The following is a 25,638-nucleotide window of genomic DNA, read 5'->3' on the forward strand; positions in this document are numbered from 1 at the left end:
AACAAAACCACCACTACATTTTAGGAAGATGAAACCAAAATGCATGAACCTGTTGATCTAAAACAGAAGGTTAAACAAGCAGCTCCCAAAGCTATGCATTCTCAAACAACATAAAGTAGCTTGAAAGTGGACAAATGTTGGGTCAATTATTGGCTAAACAGGATTACCACCCATTCAAAAAAAAAATCAAGGTTCATCTCAGAGTTCCCTGCATTATCAGAAACATACAATAAGATGTGATAATACAAATAAGTTATCAGATCTCTCGCCATTCCCCAACCAAAAAAAGAGAAAATAAATCATTACTAAAAAGTAATTTAAATTGATGATTACTTTCTTAATTATCAAAGCACTATCCTTCTCACAAAGGAAAAATGGCTAGTTACAGTTCAGCATGATTAAAAAAAAGAAAAAAAGAATGTTTTAGATGTTAAAGGTGTGTCCATATTTCACTTAAAACTCTTTTGGCATATTATTGATATTATGCTGAAAAAGCTGTAACAATCGTAACTACAGGAGAACTATAAAGCAGGAATGTCAACCATTTAGCTACATGCAATCCATCAGATATCTATATCCAGGCGCTCTGACAGACTCCAATGTTTCAGAATGTGAGCACCTGCCCTCATTATATTTATTTTATGGAAGATGAAAGTTTCTGGCAATTAGTCGGAAAGATTGTGTTCAAAACAAAAAGTACAACTGATATAGCATTGTCTTTGAAAAAGCTCACAGAGGGCATCAACCCCCTTTTACCTTCAATAGGGTGTTCTCCCTTAAACCTAAGGATACGAATCAGATTTGCAGACTATGTAAGTATACAACTGTGTCCCTAATCTGCAAACACAATTATTGTAATTGTGCTTGAAAATCATAAGGTGGAAACTGCATGTGGAAATGGCCAAAAGGCAAAGAGTGCTGGCCCTAACCAGGAACTGCATCATTTTCTCCCACAGGACAGTAGTTTTATTAACTGAAGATTATAGGGTTTTAAAAAAAAAAAAAAATTAAAAGCCATATGCTATCCTCAATCTTTGTGCAAATCTTTCATGGTCATCAGTGGACGATCATTAGGGATCAAAGGAAGTGCACGGCAATAACTTTGCAGCCCCATCCATGGACCACAATGAAAGTGTCATTTTGAGCAGAGTGCCAAAGGAGTGACACATGCTAGAGTACACCCATTTTCCCTGAATAAAGGGAGTTAATTTCTCAAGTTTGTACTGCAAAAGTTATGTTTTATGTGCTCAAAAGTTCTAATAATTATACAAATAACTAGATCTAAGAGATTTTAAAAGTCAGCATTTACCAGTTTTCAGAACGCAAAAAAGATTTTCTTCTGAATCAGTAACCTGGCACACTTTACAGGTTCATTGATAAAGGGCACAAAAATAAATCAAATAGTCTCTTATTTCTTTAGAATAAAGCTTAACTGCTTTTTCACTTCAGAAATATCAGTAAATTTAGAACACTATAATCCCTGATGTTTAAAAAGTTAAAAACTCAAGCTATAAATTCATGCCACCATCTACTGAGCCTTCATGATGTATATAAACTCATAGACTTTAAAGGTCAGAAGGGACCAATATGATCGTCTAGTCCGATCTCCTGCACAATGCAGGCCGCAGAATCTCACCCACCCACTCCGGCAAAAAAAACAAAAAACCTAACCTATGTCTGAGCCATTGACCTCAAATCATGTCCTCAAATCATGGTTTAAAGACTTCAAGGTGCAGAGAATCCTCCAGCAAGTGACCCATACCCCACGCTGCAGAGGAAGGCAAAAACCCCCCAGGGCCTCTGCCAATCTGCCCTGGAGGAAAATTCCTTCCCGATCCCTAATATGGCGATCAGCTAAACCCTAAGCATGTGGGCAAGACTCAGCAGCCAGACACTCAGGGAAGAATTCTCTATAGTAACTCAGATCCCACCCCATCTAACATCCCATCACAGGCCATTGGGCATATTTACCACTAATAGTCAAAGATCAATTAATTGCCAAAATTAGGCTAACCCCTCATACCATCCCCTCCATAAATTTATCAAGCTTAGTCTTGAAGCCAGATATGTCTTTTGCCCCCACTGCTCCCCTTAGAAGGCTGTTCCAGAACTTCACTCCTCTGATGGTTAGAAACCTTCGTCTAATTTCAAGTCTAAACTTCCTGATGGCCAGTTTATATCCATTTGTTCTTGTATCCACATTGGTACTGAGCTTAAATCATTCCTCTCCCTCCCTGGTATTTATCCCTCTGATCTATTTATAGAGAGCAATCATATCTCCCCTCAGCCTTCTTTTGGTTAGGCTAAACAAGCCGAGCTCATTGAGTCTCCTTTCATAAGACAGGTTTTCCATTCCTCGGATCATCCTAGTAGCCCTTCTCTGTACCTGTTCCAGTTTGAATTCATCCTTCTTAAACATGGGAGACCAGAACTGCACACAGTATTCCAGATGAGGTCTCTCCAGTGCCTTGTATAACGGTACTAACACCTCCTTATCTCTACTGGAAATACCTTGCCTAATGCATCCCAAGACCGCATGAGCTTTTTTCACGGCCATATTACATTGGCGGCTCATAGTCATTTTATGATCAACCAATACTCCAAGGTCCTTCTCCTCCTGTTACTTCTAACTGATGAGTCCCCAGCTTATAACAAAAATTCTTGTTATTAATCCCTAAATGCATGACCTTGCACTTTTCACTATTAAATTTCATCCTATTACTATTATTCCAGTTTACAAGGTCATCCAGATCTTCCTGTATAATATCCCGGTCCTTCTCTGTATTGGCAATACCTCCCAGCTTTGCGTCATCCGCAAACTTTATTAGCACACTCCCACTTTTTGGGCCAAGGTCAGTAATAAAAAGATTAAATAAGATTGGAGGACAAAAGCCTTTTTTGCTTTTCAATACACCTTTTTATTACCAATATGGCTAGTGAACAAGAAAATGAAGCTGTATTAGAGTCAATGATCAAGAGCAGTGTTTCCCAAACTTGAGATGCCGCTTGTGTAGGGAAAGCCCCTGGCGGGCCAGGCTGGTTTGTTTACCTGCCCCGTCCGCAGCTCTCACTGGCCGCGGTTCACTGCTCCAGGCCAATGGGAGCTGCTGGAAGCGGTGGCCAATAAGTCCCTCGGCCCACACCGCTTCCTGCAGTTCCCATTGGCCTGGAGCAGTGAACCGCGGCCAGTGAGAGCCGCGATCGGCCGGACCTGCGGACGGGGCAGGTAAACAAACCAGCCTGGCCCGCCAGGGTCTTTCCCTACACAAGCGGCGTCCCAAGTTTGGGAAACACTGATCAAGAGTAATAGCAAAAAAGAAATTGTGAAAAGAAAAAGTGAAAATCAGTTTAGTCTATTATATGAAGAATTTTTTGCTGAAGTAAGATACTCTCACCTTCTTTGTTTTCCTGTTGCTGCTGTTGCTTCTTTTTCTTCTTGTCTTCATAAATTGGCCTCTTCTTTGGCATAGAATCTTTTGATGGCACTTCAACACCTGCAAAATGAGAATTAGAACAATTCGAAGACTACAATGAATAGAACTAACCTGTAGACTAGTGACCAAGTTGGCAAACTAAAATAAAGGTAAGATTTGGTTTAAATTAAATTAAAGACCAAAATTTTCCAAACCTGCACAAATTTAGGCTAAGTGCATATTTAGACACCCAAGTGGCCTGATTTGCAAGAAAGTTCCAACGACATGCACCTTCATGTGGCATTTGCGGATGCTCATAACCTCTGGATAAAAGGGGTCAGGTCACTTATGCTTAGGAGTCTAACATTAGGTACCCAGGTTTGAAACTTTTGACTGAGGTTTACATTTGGTCCCACAAACATAGACATTTCAAATTTAGCAGTGATAAGGCATCACCAGTAAAGGATCCTCTATTCTGGAATTCACTTCCAACTGGCCTAACAGCAAACCTTGTTTTAGGGCCGTTAGGCTTCTTACCTGCCGTCTCTCTTTTCTTAAGCTTTTAAAGAAGGCTAAGTAGGTAGTATTTTTCCTGTTGGTATAAGTATTATGCTTCTGAAGTTACATAATTGTGTGCCAAGACATAAGCGAAAAATGAAGATCAGTGCCTTCATTTTCTACCTCATCAGAAAGATGGGACCTCCAGTGGCACTCTTCCCTCGTTTGCTTTAAATTAACTTTCAGCATGAGAGCAGAAAGTTGACCTAGTGCAAGAGGGAAGGATTGCCACTGAAGTACCACAAGTATTTGCTGCAACAACCTAGGTTCCTCTTAAATACCTTCCACTCAATTATTACCTAGACCAAACGCTGCAAAGTTTGAGATCTGACAAGATTACACAGAGGTGTGTAATTTTGCAATGAGTCAGCAGGATTCCAGAGAAAGTTAGTTATAAACTACAGCAGTAAATGTACAGAAATTCTGGGCCTTAATGAGGTTTTTTTATTTAAAAAAATTCCAAACACTCTTGCCAGAGTCCCTAAATGGTTTGAATCCTGAATACTTGAGAGCGCTTCTCTTTCAGCAAGGTAGCATGTAGTTATGATCAGTGGAGGCACTCAAGCTAGTTTCCTCCAGATTTAAAGGCAAGAGATCTCGCCTCTGGAATTCACTTCCTTCCTTAGTCTGCCATGAACCAAAATTACTTTCAATACATGCTGCAAGACTCCTCTAATTTTTCTGGCCTTTGAGATTGGGATGTCCAAGAAAGTGATACTTCATAGGCATTTATTTTTGGCTGTAACTGATGTATAGATTAAGGTGGAAAATAGAATATATTAGCCAATTTTCCCTTCTGGTTTTATGGTTATATTTAATACCTGTACAACCATGGAGAGCTACTGGGATAACTATTGTTAAGGATACGATTCTCTCACAGAGGTCATGGATTCCATGACTTTCCAGGACCTCCATGACTTCTTCCGGAAGCCTGCTGCAGCCAGCCCCTGGGAGCAGTGACCAGGGGAGATGGTCCACGGCCAGCCCTGGGCCCGCTGGAGCAGCAGCCAGGGTTGGGTCAGCCCTCCCAGGGCTGGAGCAGCAGCAGTCAGTCTCTGCCGCAGGAGCAGTGGAGGAGCTGGAGCAGCTGCAAGCCCTGGCAGCGCTGTTTGTGGTCCCACCATCCCACGGTATTTTTAGTAAAAGTCAGGGAAAGATTGCAGGCTTCTGTGAATTTGTGTTTATTGCCCACAACCTGTCCCTGACTTTTACTAAAAACACCTGTGACAGAATCCTAACTTTAACTATTGTTAATAAATCTGAAATAAAAATATTGCTTTTCTTGGCCATAGAAACACAGTAGTTTTACACATGGCATTTTTGGGTATATTCTGCTTGAAGCAACATGGGACCTAGACAGCAGAAGGATCTGCTAAGTTTTCCTTGAGCAATAAGTGCACAAGAAGAGTTTAGATTTTACAAGACTACTTACCCTGAGCTTGGAGTAGTTTAAGAGTAGCCTCTGCTCTGGCTCTAGCTTCTCGCTGGGATTTAGTTAAAAGTTTTCCCTCCTTTTTCAAACGCTCTTTTCTCTCTTTCTCTTTTTGTTTCTTCCTTTCTTTTCTTTCTTGTTCCAAACGTTCCTATGAAAGTAAACAGTGATACGGAAAAATATCACTATGCATTTTTATGATTTATTGAGTTAGTTATCAAACTACAAGGATTTATTACAATTTATAGCTGGCAAGAAGGGAGACCTTCCCCTACTTTCAGTGAGTTTTCACTATATACATAGTAAGGGCCTAATCCTGCAACAGACTGAGTGGGGGTGCACCACTTCTCTACCCCTCACCCATTCCCATCTGAACACATGCAGTACCTCCTCTTTACGCTTAGCTTCTAGTTCCTCCAGTCGTTTTAAGCGCTCTTCCTCCTCTCTCTTTGCCCTTTCTTCCTCCTCTTTCATCTTAGCCAAGGCTTCTTGCATAGCTTTAACTGTAGCTTTACTGGGACCTTTTTTCTTCTCTTTCTCTTCTTTCTCAACCTTCTTTTTCTTCTTGTCTTTTTTCTTTTTGTCCCCCTCATTATCATCAGCTACATAGGAAAAAGACAGATATTCAGGGGTGTCAGAAATTCAATTTTAAAGGACTCCAGATAGTTAAGTAGGGTTTTAAATGCTACATTTTGCTTAATTCCAGATCTGAGAAACATTGATGATTCTGATTTCATACTGAAAAAGAAAAAAAAATTGACACTTAAATCATAGCGATAAAACTCTAACGTGTTCATATAATAGATGTCTAAGAATTATCAAGTGGTGAAAAATTATGTTTGCACTACAGAGCTGTAAATATATAACAGTGAGAATTCACCATGTGACATTTGCTTTCTCTATACCTGGACAATGTACAGGCCAGGAAAAATGCCCATGGGTGAACCACATACAAAAAAAAAAATATATATATATATATATATAGCTACTAAGTATCTTTAGTATTATTGACTTAGGAAAAAGCTGCAATCACAACCACTGGTTTGCCATGGGTTTGGCTCACTAATCGTTAAAGGGAAAAAGTCTGATTGCATCAAATATTACTCTCCTAAAATTACCAACCTTCTGCTGCTGTGGGAGCCTCTCCCTTTTCCCCTGCGGCAGCAGCTGGAATAGCTTCAGGAGACGCTGCCTCTTCAGCTCTCTTTGGAACCTCCTTTGGTTTTACCTGTTCTTTACCAGCTTCCAACTCTTCCTTTTCCTTCTGTTTTCTCAGTTTGGCTTTTTCCTCCTCACGTTTTTTTCTCTCACGCTCTTTTTTTTCTGCCTTCTTCTGAGCCACTGTTTTTATTTTGAATGAAGGCTCCTCTTCCTCATCCCCACTTTCAGCATTAGGAGCGGGCTTTCCCTTTTGATTTTTCTTTTGACCCTTTTTAGATTGGGAGAAATCGTCCGATTCATCGGCACTCTCACCTGAGGACACTGCTCGTGTACTCTCTTTACTTTTCTTAATGTTAGCTTCATCCTCTTCTGAAAGGTCCAGCTTTTTATTTGATTTTTGAGTTCTTCCTTTGCCTTTCTTAAGGAATATCTCACAATCATCATCATCACTGCCAGAGTGAGTTTCAGTTTTTGGTTTCTGAGTCTTTTTAGATTTTGTATCCTTACCCTCCATTTCTTCACTGTCATCATCGTCAAAACTGATTTTTTTACTCTTCCCTCTCTTTTTTTTGTCCTGTTTTGAGAAGCTGATTTCTTGGTCGTCATTCTCTACTGTCTGGTAATCAAACACACAGGTTTCATTTTTTCATGGAAAATTAAATGTTTTCAAATGCAAAATTCAGAGATCATATAGGAATCCTCTTATTGAGGCTAGAGTTTCAGTAGTAGTAAAAGGATACCTGAACTAACTAAAGGCAGACCACAATAAAGAACGCTCTACTTAATCAGTCACATTTTTCTAATGCTTATCTGTGTGCAAAAGTGGTATAAGCTAAAAGTTAGCATTGTTTGCATCTAATGCAGAAGAGTAATTAAAAGCAATCGTTACTTTAAAAATATTAGTCAATTTTCATTTAGGTCCTCCTACTATACAGCAGCACCAAAACTTATGTAATCTGCGAGTAAAGATTTGACTACCCAAAAACTGCCCCTTTCAAAACGCTTTCTATTTGTCAATAACCCCTCAACTTTTACCTTTTCTGAAGCAGGTTCTCGGTCAACCTTCCCTCCTTGTGCCTCTACAGACAGTTCTTCCAGCTCCTTTAGGATATCATCTTCACTAAAGAAAGAAGTTAAAATCATGTAAGTATTTGTTTATTTGTAATTGAATACAATAATGAAAGACAAAATTATTTACTCAAATTCTTGTTTCTTCTTTTCTTTTTTCTTTTTGCCTTTAGATTTTTGTGGTTCCTGCTCCTTGGCAGCACCTGCTCCCTCTATTTCAGCAGCAAGAGCATCAAGGTCAATATCATCTTTGGCACTAAACAGAAAGATAAAAAACAGTTTTACTAAAGCTCAAATTAAAAAGGAAGTCACCAAGATGAGTACGTTTAACAATTTCCACAGGCATTTCAGAATGAAACGTAAATTTTATATATTTTTCATCTTACAGTAGATTTAAAATAAGACATTTAGACTCCCAGCCATCTTAAAATTAATGATGTGGGAACAGCATTTGTAGTGCAGTTCCACAAGCCAATTAAAATTTCCCTAAATGTACATATCAGGCTGTGCTACAATGCAAAGTCACTGCATCCCAACGAATATCATTGTGCACTGTCAAAATGTGAAGACTGAGTTTAGCAATCCCAAAGCATAGTAACTTCAATTCTCTTCTCCCTTCCTGAGGAGATATATACACACACCCAAAATATCAGAGAGGGGAAAAAAAATCTGTATCATGCATGTTCATTTATGCAAGAACCACCGTAGTTTTTTAAACAAACAGAAACTCTGTAAAAAAGGTGTATAATAACCAAATTCCAAAACTAACTGTTAGAAGAAAAAGGAGCAGGTTGACCCAAAGGTGGATATGAGTACAGGCTTCTTTATTGTGATACTTGTTCCTCTTGACCCAATTGTCAAGTGAGCACTGGATTAGTTAAATAAAAAGAATGTAATGTAAGTCAGAATGTAAACGCCTACATTCGCTACAACACCCCAAAAACCCTTATTAAGTAATAGAAACTGATTATACCCACCCCTATTGACTGATTACAGCATTACACATATTATACACACATCTTTACCTTGAAAATGCATTTCTTTGCAGTAATTTGTTGCTACAAATTCCCTTAATCTGCAGTTCTCAGGGGAGGGAGGGAGGGGCCATGACCTAGGGCTCACTTATGTAGCTGGGAAAGGAAGGGAGGAGGAGATAACACTTCTTTACCCAAAAGGTATCCTTTAGATCCCCACATCTCTTATGCAGCTGCAACACTTATCAATTCTTAACAAGGAGAAGGGAGGGGAAAGGGGTAACACTTTATCTATTAAGGGAAGGAATAGTGCATGCCTGTGCCTACTCTCTGATACCATGCCAGCACACCAACGGTTTTCCATGTCTTTACTTAACCCTTACATATCCCAACACTAATTTCTAACAAATTCAAAAGAAAGCCTACCCAAAGCTATATACACTACTTACCACGAAGGAAAAATAAAAAACAAAATTGTTTGTAGGATGCAAATACAAGTGGTAAAGTTTCTCGTTTAGCATTTACATCACCAAAGCATAACATAGTGGTTCTCAAACTTATTTGATCGTGCCCTCATTCTGTGTGTCCCAGCTCTGAAGGCAGTGTCACTACCAGCGAAGTAGTAAGGGTGACAATAGCATTCCATGCCACCCTTACTTCTCCGCTTCTGCCAGCGGCGGCACTGCCTTCAGACACAGAGCTGGGCATCCAGACAGCAGCCGCTGCTGCTCTTCAGCCACCCAAGCAAGTTCTTTTTTTGTTTTTTTAAACCCCCTAAAGCTTCTCATGCCCTCTAGAATACATTCCGTGACCCCTTCGTGGGACTCCCCCCAGTTTGAGACTCTCTGACATAACATGATTTCCTTCAAGGTATGTACACAGGTTCATCCTTACTCAATCACAGAAGTCACAGAAAGAAAAGGCCCTTTAAATCATATAGCCCATCTCTCTGCCAGTGCCACGCAGTTCCCTATAGCATATTCCATAGTGTTTTGCTCAGTCTAATTTTGGGAATCCCAAGCACAGAGATTTCCAACACTTCCTTTCGAATTATTCGCACTCTAACAAATCATACTGTCATACAATCAGCTTGCAAAGATTTAATGTTATATCTTAGCTAGGAAGTCATTTTTGTTTGTAGTTAGTGCACTCTGAAATAAAAATAGCAAATTGTTAGTCCAGTTAGCTTCAAAAAGCAAAGTGATATAATTCTCAAAGGCTTCCTGCTCAAAACTCCCACTTAGCATAACGTATTAAAATAGAAACTGCAACACAGAATGTTCCAAAATTATGTACGTTATTATAGCCATTTACTGAAGTGTAATGTGTTTATTAATTTCCTCAAAACCTTGCATACAGGAATCAAAGCATTACTCACCATTCTGGGAAGTATTTCAAGTTGAAAGTAAGTAAGTAAAGATACAGCACCTATCTCTGCTCAACCAGCTATAGAAGAGCTATCCAATAGCTCTTCTACTTATAAGATTCCAAGCAGTTGCAAGCTATTGAGTCAGAAAAGTGGAAAATCCCCAGTAAACATGTGACCTAAGGAAATCTATCCCAGTGGCTTGTCTTGTTAGGGAGGGCAGGAGATAAATTGGTTTAAAAATTAAGTATTGGTATGAACTCAGTTCCACAAAACAAAAAAAGCACACTTTATGAGCAAATCCCTTTTCTGATGCAACATCTTGCAACAATTGGAATCTTGAAGTTCCATGTTAAAGTCATTAAGAAACCACAGTTCATCACAATTCAGATTCATGAAATCCATAAATGATGTTCAAGCATATTTATCTCAGTTTAAATATGCTATGGAATCAATATAATATTTTGGCTTCAGACACACACAATGACAGCACTGCAACAGTTTTACACTTTGTTGATGCTTGGAAGGTTGTATCTTTGTAAAAGCTAGAAAGTTTGGGGGAGGGAGGTTGTTTTGTTTTTTAAATAGAAGTCTAGGATTCTGCAGAGGTTGGTAGCTATAGAGCTCCACTGGGAAAAGAAAAGTTTAAGCCTTTTTTTAACAAGATGTACACTTAAAATTCAAAAGTGACAAGGTAAAAAGCATAACGTGTTTTCCGAGCCCAAAATGTTGTGAAATAATTTCACGCTCATTTCTCTCTTTTTAAAAAAAAAAACAAAAACAAAAACAATTGAAATTAAATATTTTTGGAAGTTATTCTACATTTTCAAATATATGGATTTTAATTGCAACACAGAATACAAACTGTACAGTGCTCATTTTATATTATTTTATTACAAATATTTGCACTGTAAAAATGATAAAAGAAATATTTTTCAATTCACTTCATACAAGTACTGTAGTGCAATCTCTTTATTGTGAAAGTGCAACTAACAAATGTAGATTTTTTTTTTTAATGTAACTGCACTTAAAGAAAACTATGTAAAACTTTAGAGACTCAGTCCTACTTCTTGTTCAGCCAATCGCTAGGACAAACAAGTTTGTTTACTTTTTCAGGAGATAATGCTGCCCACTTCTTGTTTACAATATCACCTGAAAGTGAGAACAGGCGTTCACGTTCACATGGCACTGTTGTAGCCAGCGTTGCCAGATATTTATGTGCAAGATGCGTTAAAAGATTAATAATTCCCTTCATGCTTCAACCATCCTTCCAGAGGACATGTCCATGCTGTTGAGGGGTTCTGCTCAACAACAATCTTTCATCATCTGAGTCAGATGCCACCAGAAGGTTGATTGTCTTTTTTGGTGGCTTGGGTTCTGTAGTTTCCACATCGGAGTGTTGCTCTTTTAAGACGTCTGAAAGCATGCTCCACACTTCATCCCTCTCATATTTTGGAAGGCACTTCAGATTCTTAAGCCTTGGGTTGAGTGCTGTAGCTATCTTTAGAAATCTCACATTGGTACCTTCTTTGCGTTTTGTCAAATCTGCAGTGAAACTGTTCTTAAAATGAACAGCATGTGCTGGGTCATCATCCGAGCCTGCTATAACATGAAATTATGGCAGAATGCGGGTAAAACAGAGCACGGGACATACAATTCTCCCCCAAGGAGTTCAGTCACAAACTTAATTAATGTATTACTTTTTAATGAGCGTCATCAGCATGGAAGCATGTCCTCTGGAATGGTGGCCGAAGCATGAAGGGCCATACGAATGTTTAGCATATCTGGCACATAAATACCTTGCAATGCCAGCTACAACAGTCCCATGTGAACCCCTGTTCTCACTTTCAGGTGACACTGTAAGTAAGAAGCAGGCAGCATTATCTCCTGAAAAAGTAAACAAACTTGTTTGTCCTAGCGATTGGCTGAACAAGAAGTAGGACTGAGTGCACTTGTAGACTCTAAAGTTTTACATTGTTTTGTTTTTGGAGTGCAGTTTTTTTGGTACATAATTCTACATTTGTAAGTTCAACTTTCATGATAAGAAGAGTGTATTACAGTACTTGTATAAGGTGAATGGAAAAATATTCTCGTTTTTTATAGCACAAATATTTGTAATAAAAATAAATATGAAGTGACACAGTACACTTTGTGTTCTGTGTTGTAACTAAAATCAATATATTTGAAAATGTAGAAAATATCCAAAAATATTTAAATAAATGGCATTTTATTATTGTTTAACAGTGCAATTAATTATGATGCCTAAATCTGAAGACTGAAGCTCAGATTATGTAAAAGATTTGTTCCCTTGGTCAGCAAGTATTAAATTAAATAGAAAAAAGAAAAAACTATTCAGCCATGCATGAACTGAGCAACTGGAGCAGTGGAGTTTATAAGTAGTGTATGGAAGAGGGGCCAAGTTCTCCTCGTTTACATCAGTTCAGCTCCATTAAAGTTAATTAATGGAATTACACCAGAGTAACGTACTTTTTCAAATCCAGCATCCCAAGACAGGGATACAATTCCAATTCCTACATCAATAAGCAGAATCGACAGGAAACATTATCTATCATCCAGTGAAACTAAAGCAAAGGCTTACAAGGTAACAGACAAGCATAGGTTCAAGATGACAAGTGTTTTCTGCATCAACCAGCCATTCACCGAGAGTCTGGGAAATACAAACATGACCACTGAAGTGTGCCTTTTGCTTTAAAGGTGCTACAGGTAACAAGCTATACATTTGACTACAGACAAATGAACAGTTCTTGCGCAAAGGACTTTCTAGTTTAAAATAAAAATAAAAATCGCTCACAGGATAAAATGACAGCAACTTTATAAAGCCTTCCAGTTTTTAAAACTAGAAGAGTACAATAAACCAACAGAACAAGAAAGTTGCATCACTACAACATAGTACATTCACTGCTCACGTTCCTAAAAGGAAGTGTTTATGAGATTCATTTTGCTGAAGCAACTCTCATGATGTGTCATAATTTCAGTTTCACCAGCACTGCTCCAAGTGAATTAAAGGGACACCAGCAACTTAGGTCACTTCTATTTTTGGGGGCGTGCCATTTTACCTTTAATATCCCAAACACTCGGAAAGAGGAAAAACAATGTACTTCATGTATTTGACTTCATTTTGAATCTAGTCACCTTCACCATTTTCCTGTATAGTAAGTATCCCTCATTTGTTTTGGGGGGGTCTTTACACCCAGAACACGGAAGAGAAAAGCATTTAAAAACAGTAAACTGATTGCAAGACTATTGAAATTGACAGGAGTGCATGTATTACCTGAGACTACTTTTAGCTCTTTAAAACTGACAAGATTTCGAGTTGATGGTATCTCCTCAAGGAACTAACCACAGAATAACTAATGTACTGATGCACAGCATATGAACACTTGCCCATAAGAAGTTTGAAATTAATCAAACTTTTTAGAGTGTGCTGATTGCACATCCATTTCTTGTTTCATACCATCTTTAAGTGGAGTTTTAAGGGGAAAATGCCTGTGTTATGTGACTAAATGAGACTTACTAGCTAGCTCTGGAATGCCATTCAAGACATTCAGATGCTGTCCTTGGTCCAGGTCTCTTTCTACTCAAATAGACAAGGGCTAGAAACACTAAGGAAGCATTACTTTGTTTCCAGAGTAAGAAGGGTAAGAAAGCTATTTTCAACACTAATACAACCCCTTCCTGCAACATTAAATGTAATCTGAAAAAATATGGCTGTTACATTCTGTGTGTGGATGTATAAATATCGCCTTTTCCTTCTTATTTCTCATATTAGAAATCCAGGCCTTTTTCATTCAGTTTATCCTGGAAAACCATGGTTGACAGGAGGAGCTAGGAAGTTATGATATCTAACAAGGAAGTAAAACCTGATTGAGAATGAACAAAATTTTCATCCTAGTTCTTTAAAAAGGTATTTCATTTATCTCAGACTCATCTGACAAACATTTAACAGCTGGAAGAATAGGTCTAACTACAGCACCAAACACTTCTATCCCTTCAGTTTAAGGTTCAGAGAGCTCCTAATGTTCTGTAGATCATATAAGCAAAAAATTGATTTAAAAAAATTAGTAAAATAAGAACTTGTATTCAAGCACTGTGGGGGGGTTTTTTGTTTGTTTTTTTTAAAAGCAGGAACTCTTTCTACGACACATCCTACAACAAAGATGCACAAGCCTCCCCCCTTCCCTTCCCCACCCCCCCGAACACACACACATTCTTTCACATATCACATTTAAAAGAATGATGGTGCAAAAGTTCTAGCCAGGCAGACAAAGTTAAAAATGAAACCACTGACAGAAAAACTAGATACCAAGCAACAACAATTCAAACTCTCCTTTTAACAGTTACAGTGAACAGAGGATAGAGCTGCCAAAGCATCTGACTGCATGTTAGGAATGTCAATTGTAACAATAAGTCTTCATTTGTTGCAAGCAGGGTGAATAAAAACTAATGTGTTTTTTTAAAATGGAGTTTATTTAAAATTATACCTTAAAATATTTAAATAATAAATATGCTGCATCCATGAGTCCCTATCAAAAACTCTGAGTTAAAGGCAGCGTTTCTATATAAAGAATCAGGGGAGAACATTTAACTTTTGAGGTTAAGCTTTAGAAATGTAGCACAATAGGTCACCTGCTGTATTAAGGGCTTGTTTTGTTTAATAAAAAATACATTTTATATGCTAGTTTGTATGTTTAATTAAATTCCAGTTACCATCTCAATGCAGCTGGGCACATATCATGACCAAAAAGGTTAATTATTTAGTAAATAAGAAACAGTCACCATTTTCTAACATACTTAAAGTGTGCAATTATTAAATAAGAATCTGAAAATATTAAGCCATGTAATTGCTTAAAATGTATAGAGTTATAGCGTACCCACCTAGGTAGCAAAAATACATACCTAATCTAAGAACATAAGAACAGCCATACTGGGTCAGACCAAAGGTCCATCAAGCCCAGTATCCTGTCCTCGGACAGTGGCCAATGGCAGGAGCCCCAAAGGGAATGAACAGACAGGTTATCATCAAGTGATCCATGCCCTGTCACCCAATCCCAGCTTCTGGCAAACAGGCTAGGGACACCATTCCTACCCATCCTGGCTAATAGCCATTGATGGACCTAACTTCCATGAATCTATCTAGCTCCCTTTTGAATCCCGTTATAGTATTGGCCTTCACAACACCCTCTGGCAAGGAGTTCCAGAGGTTGACAGTGTGTTGCGTGAAAAAATATTTCTTGTGTTTGTTTTAAACCTGCTACCTATTTAATTTAATTTGGTGGCCCCTTGTTCTTGTATTATGAGTAAACAATACTTCCTTATTTACTTTCTCTATGGCACTCATGATTTTATAGACCTCTATCATATCCCCCCCTTAGTCGCCTCTTTTCCATGCTGAAGAGTCCCAGTCTTATTAATCTCTCCTCTTATGGAAGCCATTCTATACCCCCATTCATTTTTGTTGCCCTTTTCTGAACCTTTTCCAATTCCAATTTATATTTTTCTGAGATGGGGCGACCACATCTGCACGCAGTACTCAAGGTGTGGATGTACCATGGATTTATATAGAGGCAATATGATATTTTCTGTCTTATTATCTATCCCTTTCTTGATGATTTCCAACATTGTTTGCTTTTTTGATTGCTGCTGCACATTGAGTGGATGTTTTCAGAGAACTATCCACAATGACTCCAAGATCTCTTTCTTGAGTGATAACAGCTAATTTAGACCCCATCATTGTATATGTATAGTTAGGATTATGTTTTCCAACATGCATTACTTTGCGTTTATCAACATGAAATTTCCTCTGCCATTTTATTGTCCAGTCACTCAGTTTTGTGAGATCCTTTTGTAGCTCTTCACAATCTGCCTGGGACTTAACTATCTTGAGTAGTTTTGTATCATCTGCAAATTTTGCCACCCCACTGTTTACCCCTTTTTCCAGATCATTTATGAATATGTTAAATAGGACTGGGCCCAGTACAGATCCTTGGGGGAAACCACTATTTACCTTTCTCCATTCTGAAAACTGACCATTTATTACTACCCTTTGTTTCCTATCTTTTAACCAGTTACCAATCCATGAGAGAACCTTCCCTCTTATCCCATGACTGCTTATTTTGCTTAAGAGCCTTTGGTGAGGGACCTTGTCAAAGGCTTTCTGAATATCTAAATACACTATATCCACTGGATCTCCTTTGTCCGCATGCTTGTTGACCCCCTCAAAGAATTCTAGTAGATTGGTGAGGCATGATTTCCCTTTACAAAAAACATGTTGACTATTTCCCAACAAATCATGTTTATCTATGTGTCTGACAATTTTGTTCTTTACAATAGCTTCAACCAGTTTGCCCGGTACTGAAGTGAGGCTTACTGGCCTGTAGTTGCCAGGGTTACCTCTGGAGCCCTTTTTAAAAATTGGCGTCACATTAGCTATCCTCCAGTCATTTGGTGCAGAAGCTGATTTAAATGATACGTTGCAGATGACAGTTAGTAATCCTGCAATTTCACATTTGAGTTCCTTAGAACTCTTGGGTGAATACCATCAGGTCCTGGAGACTTATTACTATTTAGTTTATCAATTTGTTCCAAAACCTCCTCTAATGACACCTCAATTTGGGCCAGTTCCTCAGATCTGTCACCCCAATAGAATGGCTCAGGTTTGGGAATCTCCCTCACATCCTCAACAGTGAAGACTGATGCAAAGAATTCGTTTCTCCGCAATGGCCTTATCTTTGAGTGCTCCTTTAGCATCTCGATCATCCAGTGGCCTCACTGGTTGTTTAGCAGGCCTTCTGCTTCTGATATATTAAAAAAAAAAATTGCTATTACTTTTGGAGTTTTTGGCTTTAAAATCTAAAGGCTCTATTTAGGTGTAAATCAACGTTTTAATATTTATATCAACCAATAAGAATGCACTTGTCTTTAGAAAATAACAGAAGTACAAATGGAAAAATTGATTAATATTGAAGATTTAAGTCACTCAAACCTGATTGCAAGTCTTTTCATTTTGGTTCACAATTTTCAGGAATGTTCTGAAGACTAGAGGAATAGTGTTTCCATTCTCTGCTGCCATGCCATGGACTGTTTCCACAACTGTGACAATTAGTAATTAAACTGTTAATAAAGCCTACCTATACCTCAGGTAACACACAGGAACAGATACGATTTCAACTGCAAGAGAAAACCCACCACTTAAGTTATTCAATAAATAAAAGCAATACAGCTATTAGTACAAATATCTGAAGACCAATTATAGTAGCCAGGCAGACACTAGTCTTTCCAATCCACAGATGGCACTGTTATTTCTTTAAAGGGATCCACCAAACCACACACAAAAGGTCATTTTTATGTCACTAGGAAAGAAAAATGATGCATTTACAGTTTACCTCAGACTATGTCAATAACCCTTATGAACAAAGCCTATTAATAGCACAATTAATCTCTACTTTAGAGTTATGTACTAGCAGGAACCACTAATATCCAAGTGCCTCCCACATTAGATTTCCAAAAGCAAAGTGTTAAGCGGACTTCAGCTCTTCTCCCTGCTGCAGTTATAAGCTCTGCTTGGGGTATTTTTTTTTGCGGGGGGGAGGGGGGGGAAGAGGTGGATGGGGCAGTTGCTGTAAATATATTGGTAACATAGAAAGTTTACTAACTAAAAGGAAAGACTTGCAGCATAATCTATAGATGATAGTATGCTTCAAATTATTATAAACTTCACAGTGGTTTTTCTGCTACATCAGAAAGACTGCCACCACAAAAAGAAGCACAAGAGGAAAGGCTACAGTAGTTAGTACCCGACACTAGCAATTTAGCTTGCAGAAAACCAAGCAATACACAGAACTACAGTATGTTAGTTGTACTAGAACTCTTAATTTATCTAGTGTTCATTCTTGGCTGCAGAATCACCCTTTTGGCACTTATGACTCCTAAAGCAATATGCATGAATGATCACAGCAATATGCCTATGCAACAGACTGCAATGCCAAAGAGCACCAAAATATGAGTGAGAATAAATACAGCCAAAGATTAAATACTTGGAAGTAAAAAGAATTGGCAAGGAAGGAAGAACATAAGAAAAAGAAAGACTTACAAGGAGAAAGATAGAAAATATGAAAGGCCCAGGACACCTGAGGGAGAGAATGAGAACCAAGATGGGAAACAGTTTTGTAACATAATACCACATGCCTATATGGAATTCTGCAGCAACATTGTGGGGTGTGAATTCAAAGCAAAATGGCAAGAGCCCTATGTTTTCCCACAGCCACCCCTCTCCCCACTCAAACTCTCCATGCAAGAAAATCCTGCAGAATAGATTCATACCTGTGCTGCTAGATTTCTATCCCATAGCCAAGGCCCTCTGTATCCTACAGCCAGCTGGAACTAAATTCTGTATCGAGGCATTTCTGTTGCACTCTCATGCAGGAGACTGAAAATTTTTGAGGTGGCTTCCATTTACATTTTTAAAGAAAAGGAGTTCTCTTATTGAAAGAGAGTATCAGTACAGCACAACCACTAAAACTTCAGGAAGTCGCTAGTTAAGGCAGCCTCCACATGCCTTAACACCCAAATATCATATCTGAACCACTCACTCTGCACCTCCACAAACTCCATTGACCACAATGCATACACAGTTCTTTTACATCAATCTTACCTCCAACCAAACTGGATAAATATATTCTCTACAGATGTATTCACAGAAAAAAAAATATCTATAATCAGCTATTTGTATGTGGCAGTATGGTGCTCAGAGTTAAGATTTATGCATAAGTGTGATGCAAAGGAATTTGATGTATTCACTGGTTATGGGTGGAAGTAAATCTATATATAAAAAAATCAATGTTGAAAAGAATGTTTACAAGAGATGTGGACAAATTGGAGAGAATCCAGAGAAGAGCAACAATATAAGATGGAAAGGTTAAAAAAAACTGGGCATGTTTAATCTTGAGAAAAGAGGACTGATGGGGGACCTGATAACCTTTTCAAATATGTTAAGAGCTTTTCTAAAGAGGATGATGATCAATTGTTCTCTGAAGGTAGGACAAGTAGTAATGGGCTTAATCTACTGCAAAGGAGATTTAGGTTACATATTAGGAAAAACTTGCTAACTATAAAGGATAGTTAAACACTGGAATAGCCTTCCAAGGAAGATTGTGGAATGCCCATGACAGGAGGTTCTCAAGAGCTGGCTAGACAAAACACATGACAGGGATAGTCTAGGTTTACTTGGTACTGCCTCAGTGCAGTGGACTGGTCTTGAAGACTTCTCGAGATCCCTTCCAGCCCTACATTTCTATGATTCTATTATTGTTATCCACACGAATAACTTAATTTTGACATTACTATCCTTCCTAGATCTTCTTGCAGAGTTCCAGTGCTCCCATTCTTCACCCTCCCATAGCTGCCCTCTTCTGCAATAAACTCCCATAGAGCCGTACTTCCTTCCCCAGGCTTCCCTCCCCACTGGCTTAGCCTTGTTCCTCCCACTGAATTCTTCTCCTGAGATGCACTAACCAGTATGCTCCCCTGACACACACATGCATATTATTTTTTTTATGTATATATATAAATATATATAATAGGCATTTCTTTCTGTCCTACTTCTGCCACCTCAGATATCGCCAACCCTTGCTCAAGCCCCACATTCCCTTCATGTTCCCCTTCACTGCCGTTTATGCCCCTCAGCCTCTGCATGAAGTGCAGGAGCAGCCAAGAAGGGATAAACCAGGATGGGAGAGGGTATGGGGAAAAGAGGGGGCAAGTGCACATCTATGTAGAGGGCATGGGAGAAAAAAGGATTGAGAGCGGTGAACAACTGAATGTTTGTGGGAAACCCGCAGTTGGGAAAACAGTGCTTCTGCATAAAGCCACTCACCTCTCATCATAACAGGGGACAAGGAGGAAAAAGGAAGGAAACTTGAAACTACCACCTCCACTCCTGAGACACCTTCTCTCTCTGATAAGATGGAGATTTGCAAGAAGGGACACTCAGTCTGATAGACTTGAGCACGTCACACTGGGGAGGTACAGCTGTGGAGAGTATTTTTATTCTTCTTCCTTGTTAACCCTCCTGTGACCTCTCAAGTCGCTTGCCCAGTCATCCTCAGAAACAGAAAAGATGAGCAAGGATATGAAGCAGAACAGAAGAAAACCAAGTACCTCTCTACAGGCTTAGCACTCCAGCAACTCTATCATTGGTGCTTCAGCTCCCCAGCCCACATCACTGTGAGGACCCAGTTCTTTGCACCCCAAGACTTCAGCTTTTGAGGGGCTCTATGCGGTATTGCTGTCTGCTACACTAAGAAGTCACAGCAGTAGCACCAAGACCCACTTCTTTCCCTGCCTCCACAGTGCACAGTTCCAACCAACCTCTGTTCCATCTCAAAGCTCCATCTGTCTCCCATTGCCCCAATACCCCTACCCAGCCTGCCTCCCCAGTATGTTTTTGATGGGCACAGCTGGCGAGTCAGGCTGCCGACAACAGATACTACAAAGCTGTATATATGGTGCTTCCCACTCTTCCATGGTGAGCAATAGCTACACTATAAAGATTTTCATTAAAAGCCAACTCCCTACCCAGAAGGGGAAGTCAGATTACAAACTAGTTTAGAGGCAAGGATGGAAAGCCTTAAATCACTAACATTTTCATAGCATTTAGGATACAGCATACCTTTTTACTAATAAATGCTTAAAAATAGAGGAAGAAATCCAGTAAAATTCAGATTTTTTTTAAATGACTAGCAATTTACAGCTGATTTCATTCAAAAACAGGTAATACATCAAAGGCATCTGAACCTAGGAATAAGATACATAACACTGCTGTATCCCAATGTCTATTTTGAGGTCAAGTAAAGAAGGACATGCTGAAGAATCAGCTAGTGCAAAATGAAACACACACGTGCGCGCATCTATTTTTATTTCCTTTTGGTTTGTACTGTGGAAGAAAATACTTGTTTTATCTCCTGTCAGCAGTAATTATGCAGGGCCTATGATCAATTAAAGTAGAATTAGGTCTTGGTTTTGTTAAGGAGTATAAGAAATATACCTATTCTTGATTAAAGGAATAAAGCACGCTGCACACAACAGTGATCTTTTTGGTAGATTTAACAGTTTTCATGGGAGTCCATTCATTCACCAAAAAGATGTTGACTGGCATGCGGCATTCAAGATGGCATGAACAAGGCAGACAGTCAGAGAATCCTCAGGACCCTAATATTTTGTGACCATGGAATCATCTGTCACATGTACAAAGTGTGGAAGTGTTCTGTATGGAGCCATCAATATAATTTAGAAAATCTTTAAGGTTTAAAATTGAAGCAAAAAGTGACTGTCAACACAGCTGAAGTTTGTGCTTGCACATAATGTCATCCATCCATTCATTCTAGCTAGCAGCGTAAAATACAGATGTTTGGAAATAGGACTAAGGTTGAGAAAAGATAATTAAAAATTAACATGATTATCTCTTCACCAACCACTTAAGTGCTTTGAAGTGACCAAAATCCTCCTTTCCCACCTTTATAACTACAGCCTAACTTCTACTTTACTGGAGTATATTCAACACCTCAATAGTTTGTGATGAACCCAAAGAGCCTTTCACCAATAAAAGCAGCAAAGAGTCCTGTGGCACCTTATAGACTAACAGATGTATTGGAGCATAAGCTTTTATTGGAGCATAAGCTTTCATGCTCCAATACGTCTGTTAGTCTATAAGGTGCCACAGGACTCTTTGCTGCTTTTACAGATCCAGACTAACACGGCTACCCCTTTGATACTTTCACCTATAGACATTTCTTCCCACTCAGTGCTACAAAACCCAAGGCAGATAATGTTTCAGCTAAACATCACAAGCGTTTGTTGGAGCTGATACAGCATATATTGGAATACATTCATCCAAACGTATCTGGATGACTAGTGAAGCTTTGGGGATGCAGCATACAAGTGTTGATCTCGCCATAGATTTTCATTTCCAAGTTGGCGCCAGAGCTCTGATGCGCTTACAGACAAGGCTCATGGATTTGGGAGGCCGATGTCCCTCCCAGAATAAAGCCGGGGGAAAAGACAACACCCACACGCGTTTGGGCTGAGACGCCAGCATTAGTTACTCACAACGCTCAGCTGCCCCGGGAAGGAATTAGCAGGGGGAGGCGGCACCTGGAAGGCAGCGCCAACTACACAGCCCTGGGCCGGTCGCCCCCGCTGCTCCTCCCAGCCGTGGGGACCAAGACGCCGCGTCCGCGGGTCGGTGCGCAGTAGGAGGGGGCTGGTGTCCGAGGGGCGCGGAACTGCCGCGACTCGCCCCCACCAGCGCTCGCTGCCCGCGGGAGCCGGGGTCCCCCTAGCAGCCACGGGGGTGGGAGGGCCCCGCGGCCGAGCCCGCCCCGCGCTGTCACTCCCCGGCCACGAGCCCGCTCGGGGGAGGGGGAGAGCCCGGCCCGCTACCTGTCCTCGCTCTTGTTCTTCTGCTTCTTGCCCATGGCGGCGCTGGCGGGGCCGCCTGGTCACTGGTCACCGCTCGCCTCCGTCCGCGTCCGCCTCAGCAGGGTCCAGCCGGCCACATCCACACGCACCTGGGTGCATATGGTGAGAGGCCGCAGTGCGCAGGCGCCTTCACCCCGGGACCCAGCGCGACGGCGGCCTACGAAGACAAGGGCGCAGGAGGGACCCGCCGGCGCTGCGCGAGGCGCTCACTGCTGCTGCCCAGCGCCCCCTCTGGCCGGAGGGCGAACAGCGGCAACAGGCGCCACGCTCCCCTCTCCCTGCCAGGCCAGCCCCAGGCTCCCCCCTTTACTGCCCCCTGCTGCCCAGCTCCAGGCTGCCCCTCCTTACTGCCCAGCCCTAGGCTCGCCCCCTTACTGCACCCTGCTGCCAAGGCCAGAGGAGGAAATTTCCCACCCACTCCCTCCTCGGGCATGGGGGTGGGCACTGTACACAACAGAAAACAAGAGACGTTCTGATTCACTGGTGTGGCCCAGTGGTTAGAGCACAGAACCGGGAGTCAGACTATGGGATTCACAGACCTGCCAGCTGACTTTAGTAAATCGTTTTCCCTCACTGCACCTCGCCTCCCCCTCTGTAAAACAGGCACAACCGCGGCATCATATGTCCCAGGGGTGTTGAGAGAATTCATATTTGTAAAGCACTTTGAGATTACTGGACAGCTAACAGCAAGTGCCAAATCTTCTTCTTAGGTACCTACAGTGTGTGCAGGGCCAATATAAATAGTGAAGAAGATACAGCCCATAAAGCTTACCCTCTAAATCAGACACGGAACACACAGAGCAGACATTTATCATACATTTGAGAGAGGTTTTGCGGGTGTTTTTGAATCATCACTGAAAAGCTTTTGGAGAAAAGTTTTAAAAGGATAGTCAGCTGGATGCTCAGATAATTAAAAAATAAGTATTACAAATAGTTTCAGGTGTGATGCCTGTCCCCAAGTTTTCCTGTCAATTTTTGTGGTGTTACAATCATGTTTTCTAAAATTACAAAAAAAAACCCTCCTTTTCTGCTCTGTGAACAACTCAGACACCAGCAGAAACTGAATAACTAAAGTCCCTATCTTGCTATGTACTCTATGCAAGCAACCCCATGTCCACACAGGGCTTTGCAGCAGCACAAGGGTCAACCCCCATAGAGCTCATTGCAGGATCATAGTTTAACAGACGGTTCTGTACATACAGGGTAAAGACTGAAACTTGCTCTACACAGGGTGGCGACAAATGCACAGAGTAAACTGAAAAAATTCCCCCCGATAATCTTTTATTTATAGTAATCTTAGATTTAAAAAAAAACATACAATTTTTAAGTTGCCAGTGTTCCTTTAAAGCAGAATATAAAAAAATGTCACATAGTGTAAAACGAAAGGGAAGATGTTTCAAGAATAAAAGAAAGCACATTGTTACCAAAAGGAAAGACAGTGGAGGGGCATTTTAATACCTGGGATTGAGGAACCATATATAGAGGCTTTATCCTGGATTGTGCAGGGTAGTTATGTGGGGAAATGTGGGGAGATGTGGGGAAATGTGGGGAATTTAGGTTGGAATCACTTGTCAATAGGAGGGTTTGGCACATGAAAGTGCTTTCAGGGTACGCACTTGCCCTCAGGAAGGTACAGAAAACGGTGGGTGCTAGCTGAACAATCTGATATGAGGTACTTGCTATTGGACACATTTGCTGGATCTTCACCTCATCCTCCATACCCTCAATTCTTCTTTCCCCTTTTACTGCATCTCTGTCCTTTCCTTTGCAATGGCATCTCTGAATGTACAAGATTACCTTGCAGTTAAGCTGTAGATGATAGAGTCCAAAATCCAATACTGTGTAATTTGGCCCCAGACTACACTGCCAATGTCAGATAAGGCATAATACAGAGAGAAGGAACTGTGCTAGTGATCAGCACAAAGGCAGCTGACCCACAGCTCAGCTTTAAAGAGATAAACAGAAATGGCAGCACCGACTGGTGGGAAAAAAAGGTAGGTTTGCCTGCCAGCTGGCCTATGATCCTGAAACTGCTTACAATACTATAGTAAATCAGGAAGTTTGATCAGTGTAGGCAGTACAAGAGCACTGTGGAACTGCTGGAATATTGCTCAGCTCTTGGAAAAAGTACGTAAGTTCCACTCCATGTTAGCTTCATTCAAGGAATTAGGGAGGGTTTAAAGAAGGAAAAGACAAAGGTTATCAAGAAAATGTCTTGGCAAAAGTATAGGAAAAAGGTCTGTGGTTCTGGCAGCATATACTTGTGTACCCAGTAACACCAGTCGAATGACAAACACACAGTAGTAGGATTGATCAAGTCTTTTCTTCATTACACAGAAATGTAAAAGAATGCAAATCCTAGATGGTACCAGAATTTAAATCAAACTCTGAAGCTCTTATTAGTAGCACCCACATTTAAATAGTAACTAGTAGCTGAAAGCCTCTACTGGCACATAGGTGTAATTTATCATGTGTGTAAATAAGGCAAAATGGCTGAGAACTTAAAAACTGGATGGAGTTTTTTAAAAAGTTGGATGGTAAGAGACCACAAATCCCAATGATGATTGAACCTGCTGATATGCTGAACAAAAAAAGTTCTCAGCCATGCTTGTAGTTCTTTCCATTGCTTCACACACAACAGATATTCTAGGCTTCAGAGTGATGTTTGGGGTTATTATGTGTTCTGGTTGTGTTCACTTGTGTCTGTGGGGTTTGTGTTGGGGGATTCTGTATTGATTTGTGAAGGTGGCAAATGAGGGGTGTGTGCTGCTGTGTAGGGTTACCATATTTCAGCAAGCAAAAAAGAGGACGGGAGGAGCCCCGCCCTAGCCCCGCCCCATCCTGCCCTAACCACGCCCCTGCCCCTCCCACTTCCCGCCCCCCTCAGAACCCCCAACCCTCCCCCCGCTCCTTGTCCCCTGACTGCCCCCTCCTGGGACCCCTGCCCCTAACTGCCCCCCAGGACTCCACCCCCTACCTAAGCCTCCCTGCCTCTTGTCCCCTGACTACCCCCTCCTGAGACCCTCCCCTCATCCTAACTGGCCCCCTAGGATCCTACCCCCTACCTGTACCCTGACTGCCCCAACCCTTATCCACACCTCCACCCCCAGACAGACCCCTGGGACTCCCACGCCCCGTCCAACCACTCCCCACCCCCTGACAGCCCCCCCC

The 25,638-nt window shown here is 40.6% G+C and overlaps 1 protein-coding gene across 1 annotated transcript in view; it reads right to left on the minus strand.

Moving 5' to 3' along the window:
* Positions 1-22,575, minus strand: part of EIF5B (eukaryotic translation initiation factor 5B) — a 66,810-nt gene extending 44,235 nt beyond the window's left edge. The window contains exons 1-7 of the mRNA XM_024213538.1: positions 22,429-22,575; positions 7,763-7,888; positions 7,600-7,684; positions 6,526-7,180; positions 5,791-6,005; positions 5,404-5,554; positions 3,396-3,494 (exon numbers count right to left, since the gene is read on the minus strand). Coding sequence (XP_024069306.1) covers positions 3,396-3,494; positions 5,404-5,554; positions 5,791-6,005; positions 6,526-7,180; positions 7,600-7,684; positions 7,763-7,888; positions 22,429-22,463 — 1,366 coding nt within the window. The 5' untranslated portion in view covers positions 22,464-22,575. The remainder of the gene's footprint in view (positions 1-3,395; positions 3,495-5,403; positions 5,555-5,790; positions 6,006-6,525; positions 7,181-7,599; positions 7,685-7,762; positions 7,889-22,428) is intronic.
* Between the last annotated feature and the right edge of the window lie 3,063 nt (positions 22,576-25,638).

The sequence above is a fragment of the Terrapene carolina genome, unplaced genomic scaffold (genome assembly GCF_002925995.2).
Source record: "Terrapene carolina triunguis isolate 2854851 unplaced genomic scaffold, T_m_triunguis-2.0 Scaffold21, whole genome shotgun sequence".
In the NCBI taxonomy this organism is placed as follows: domain Eukaryota; kingdom Metazoa; phylum Chordata; order Testudines; family Emydidae; genus Terrapene; species Terrapene triunguis.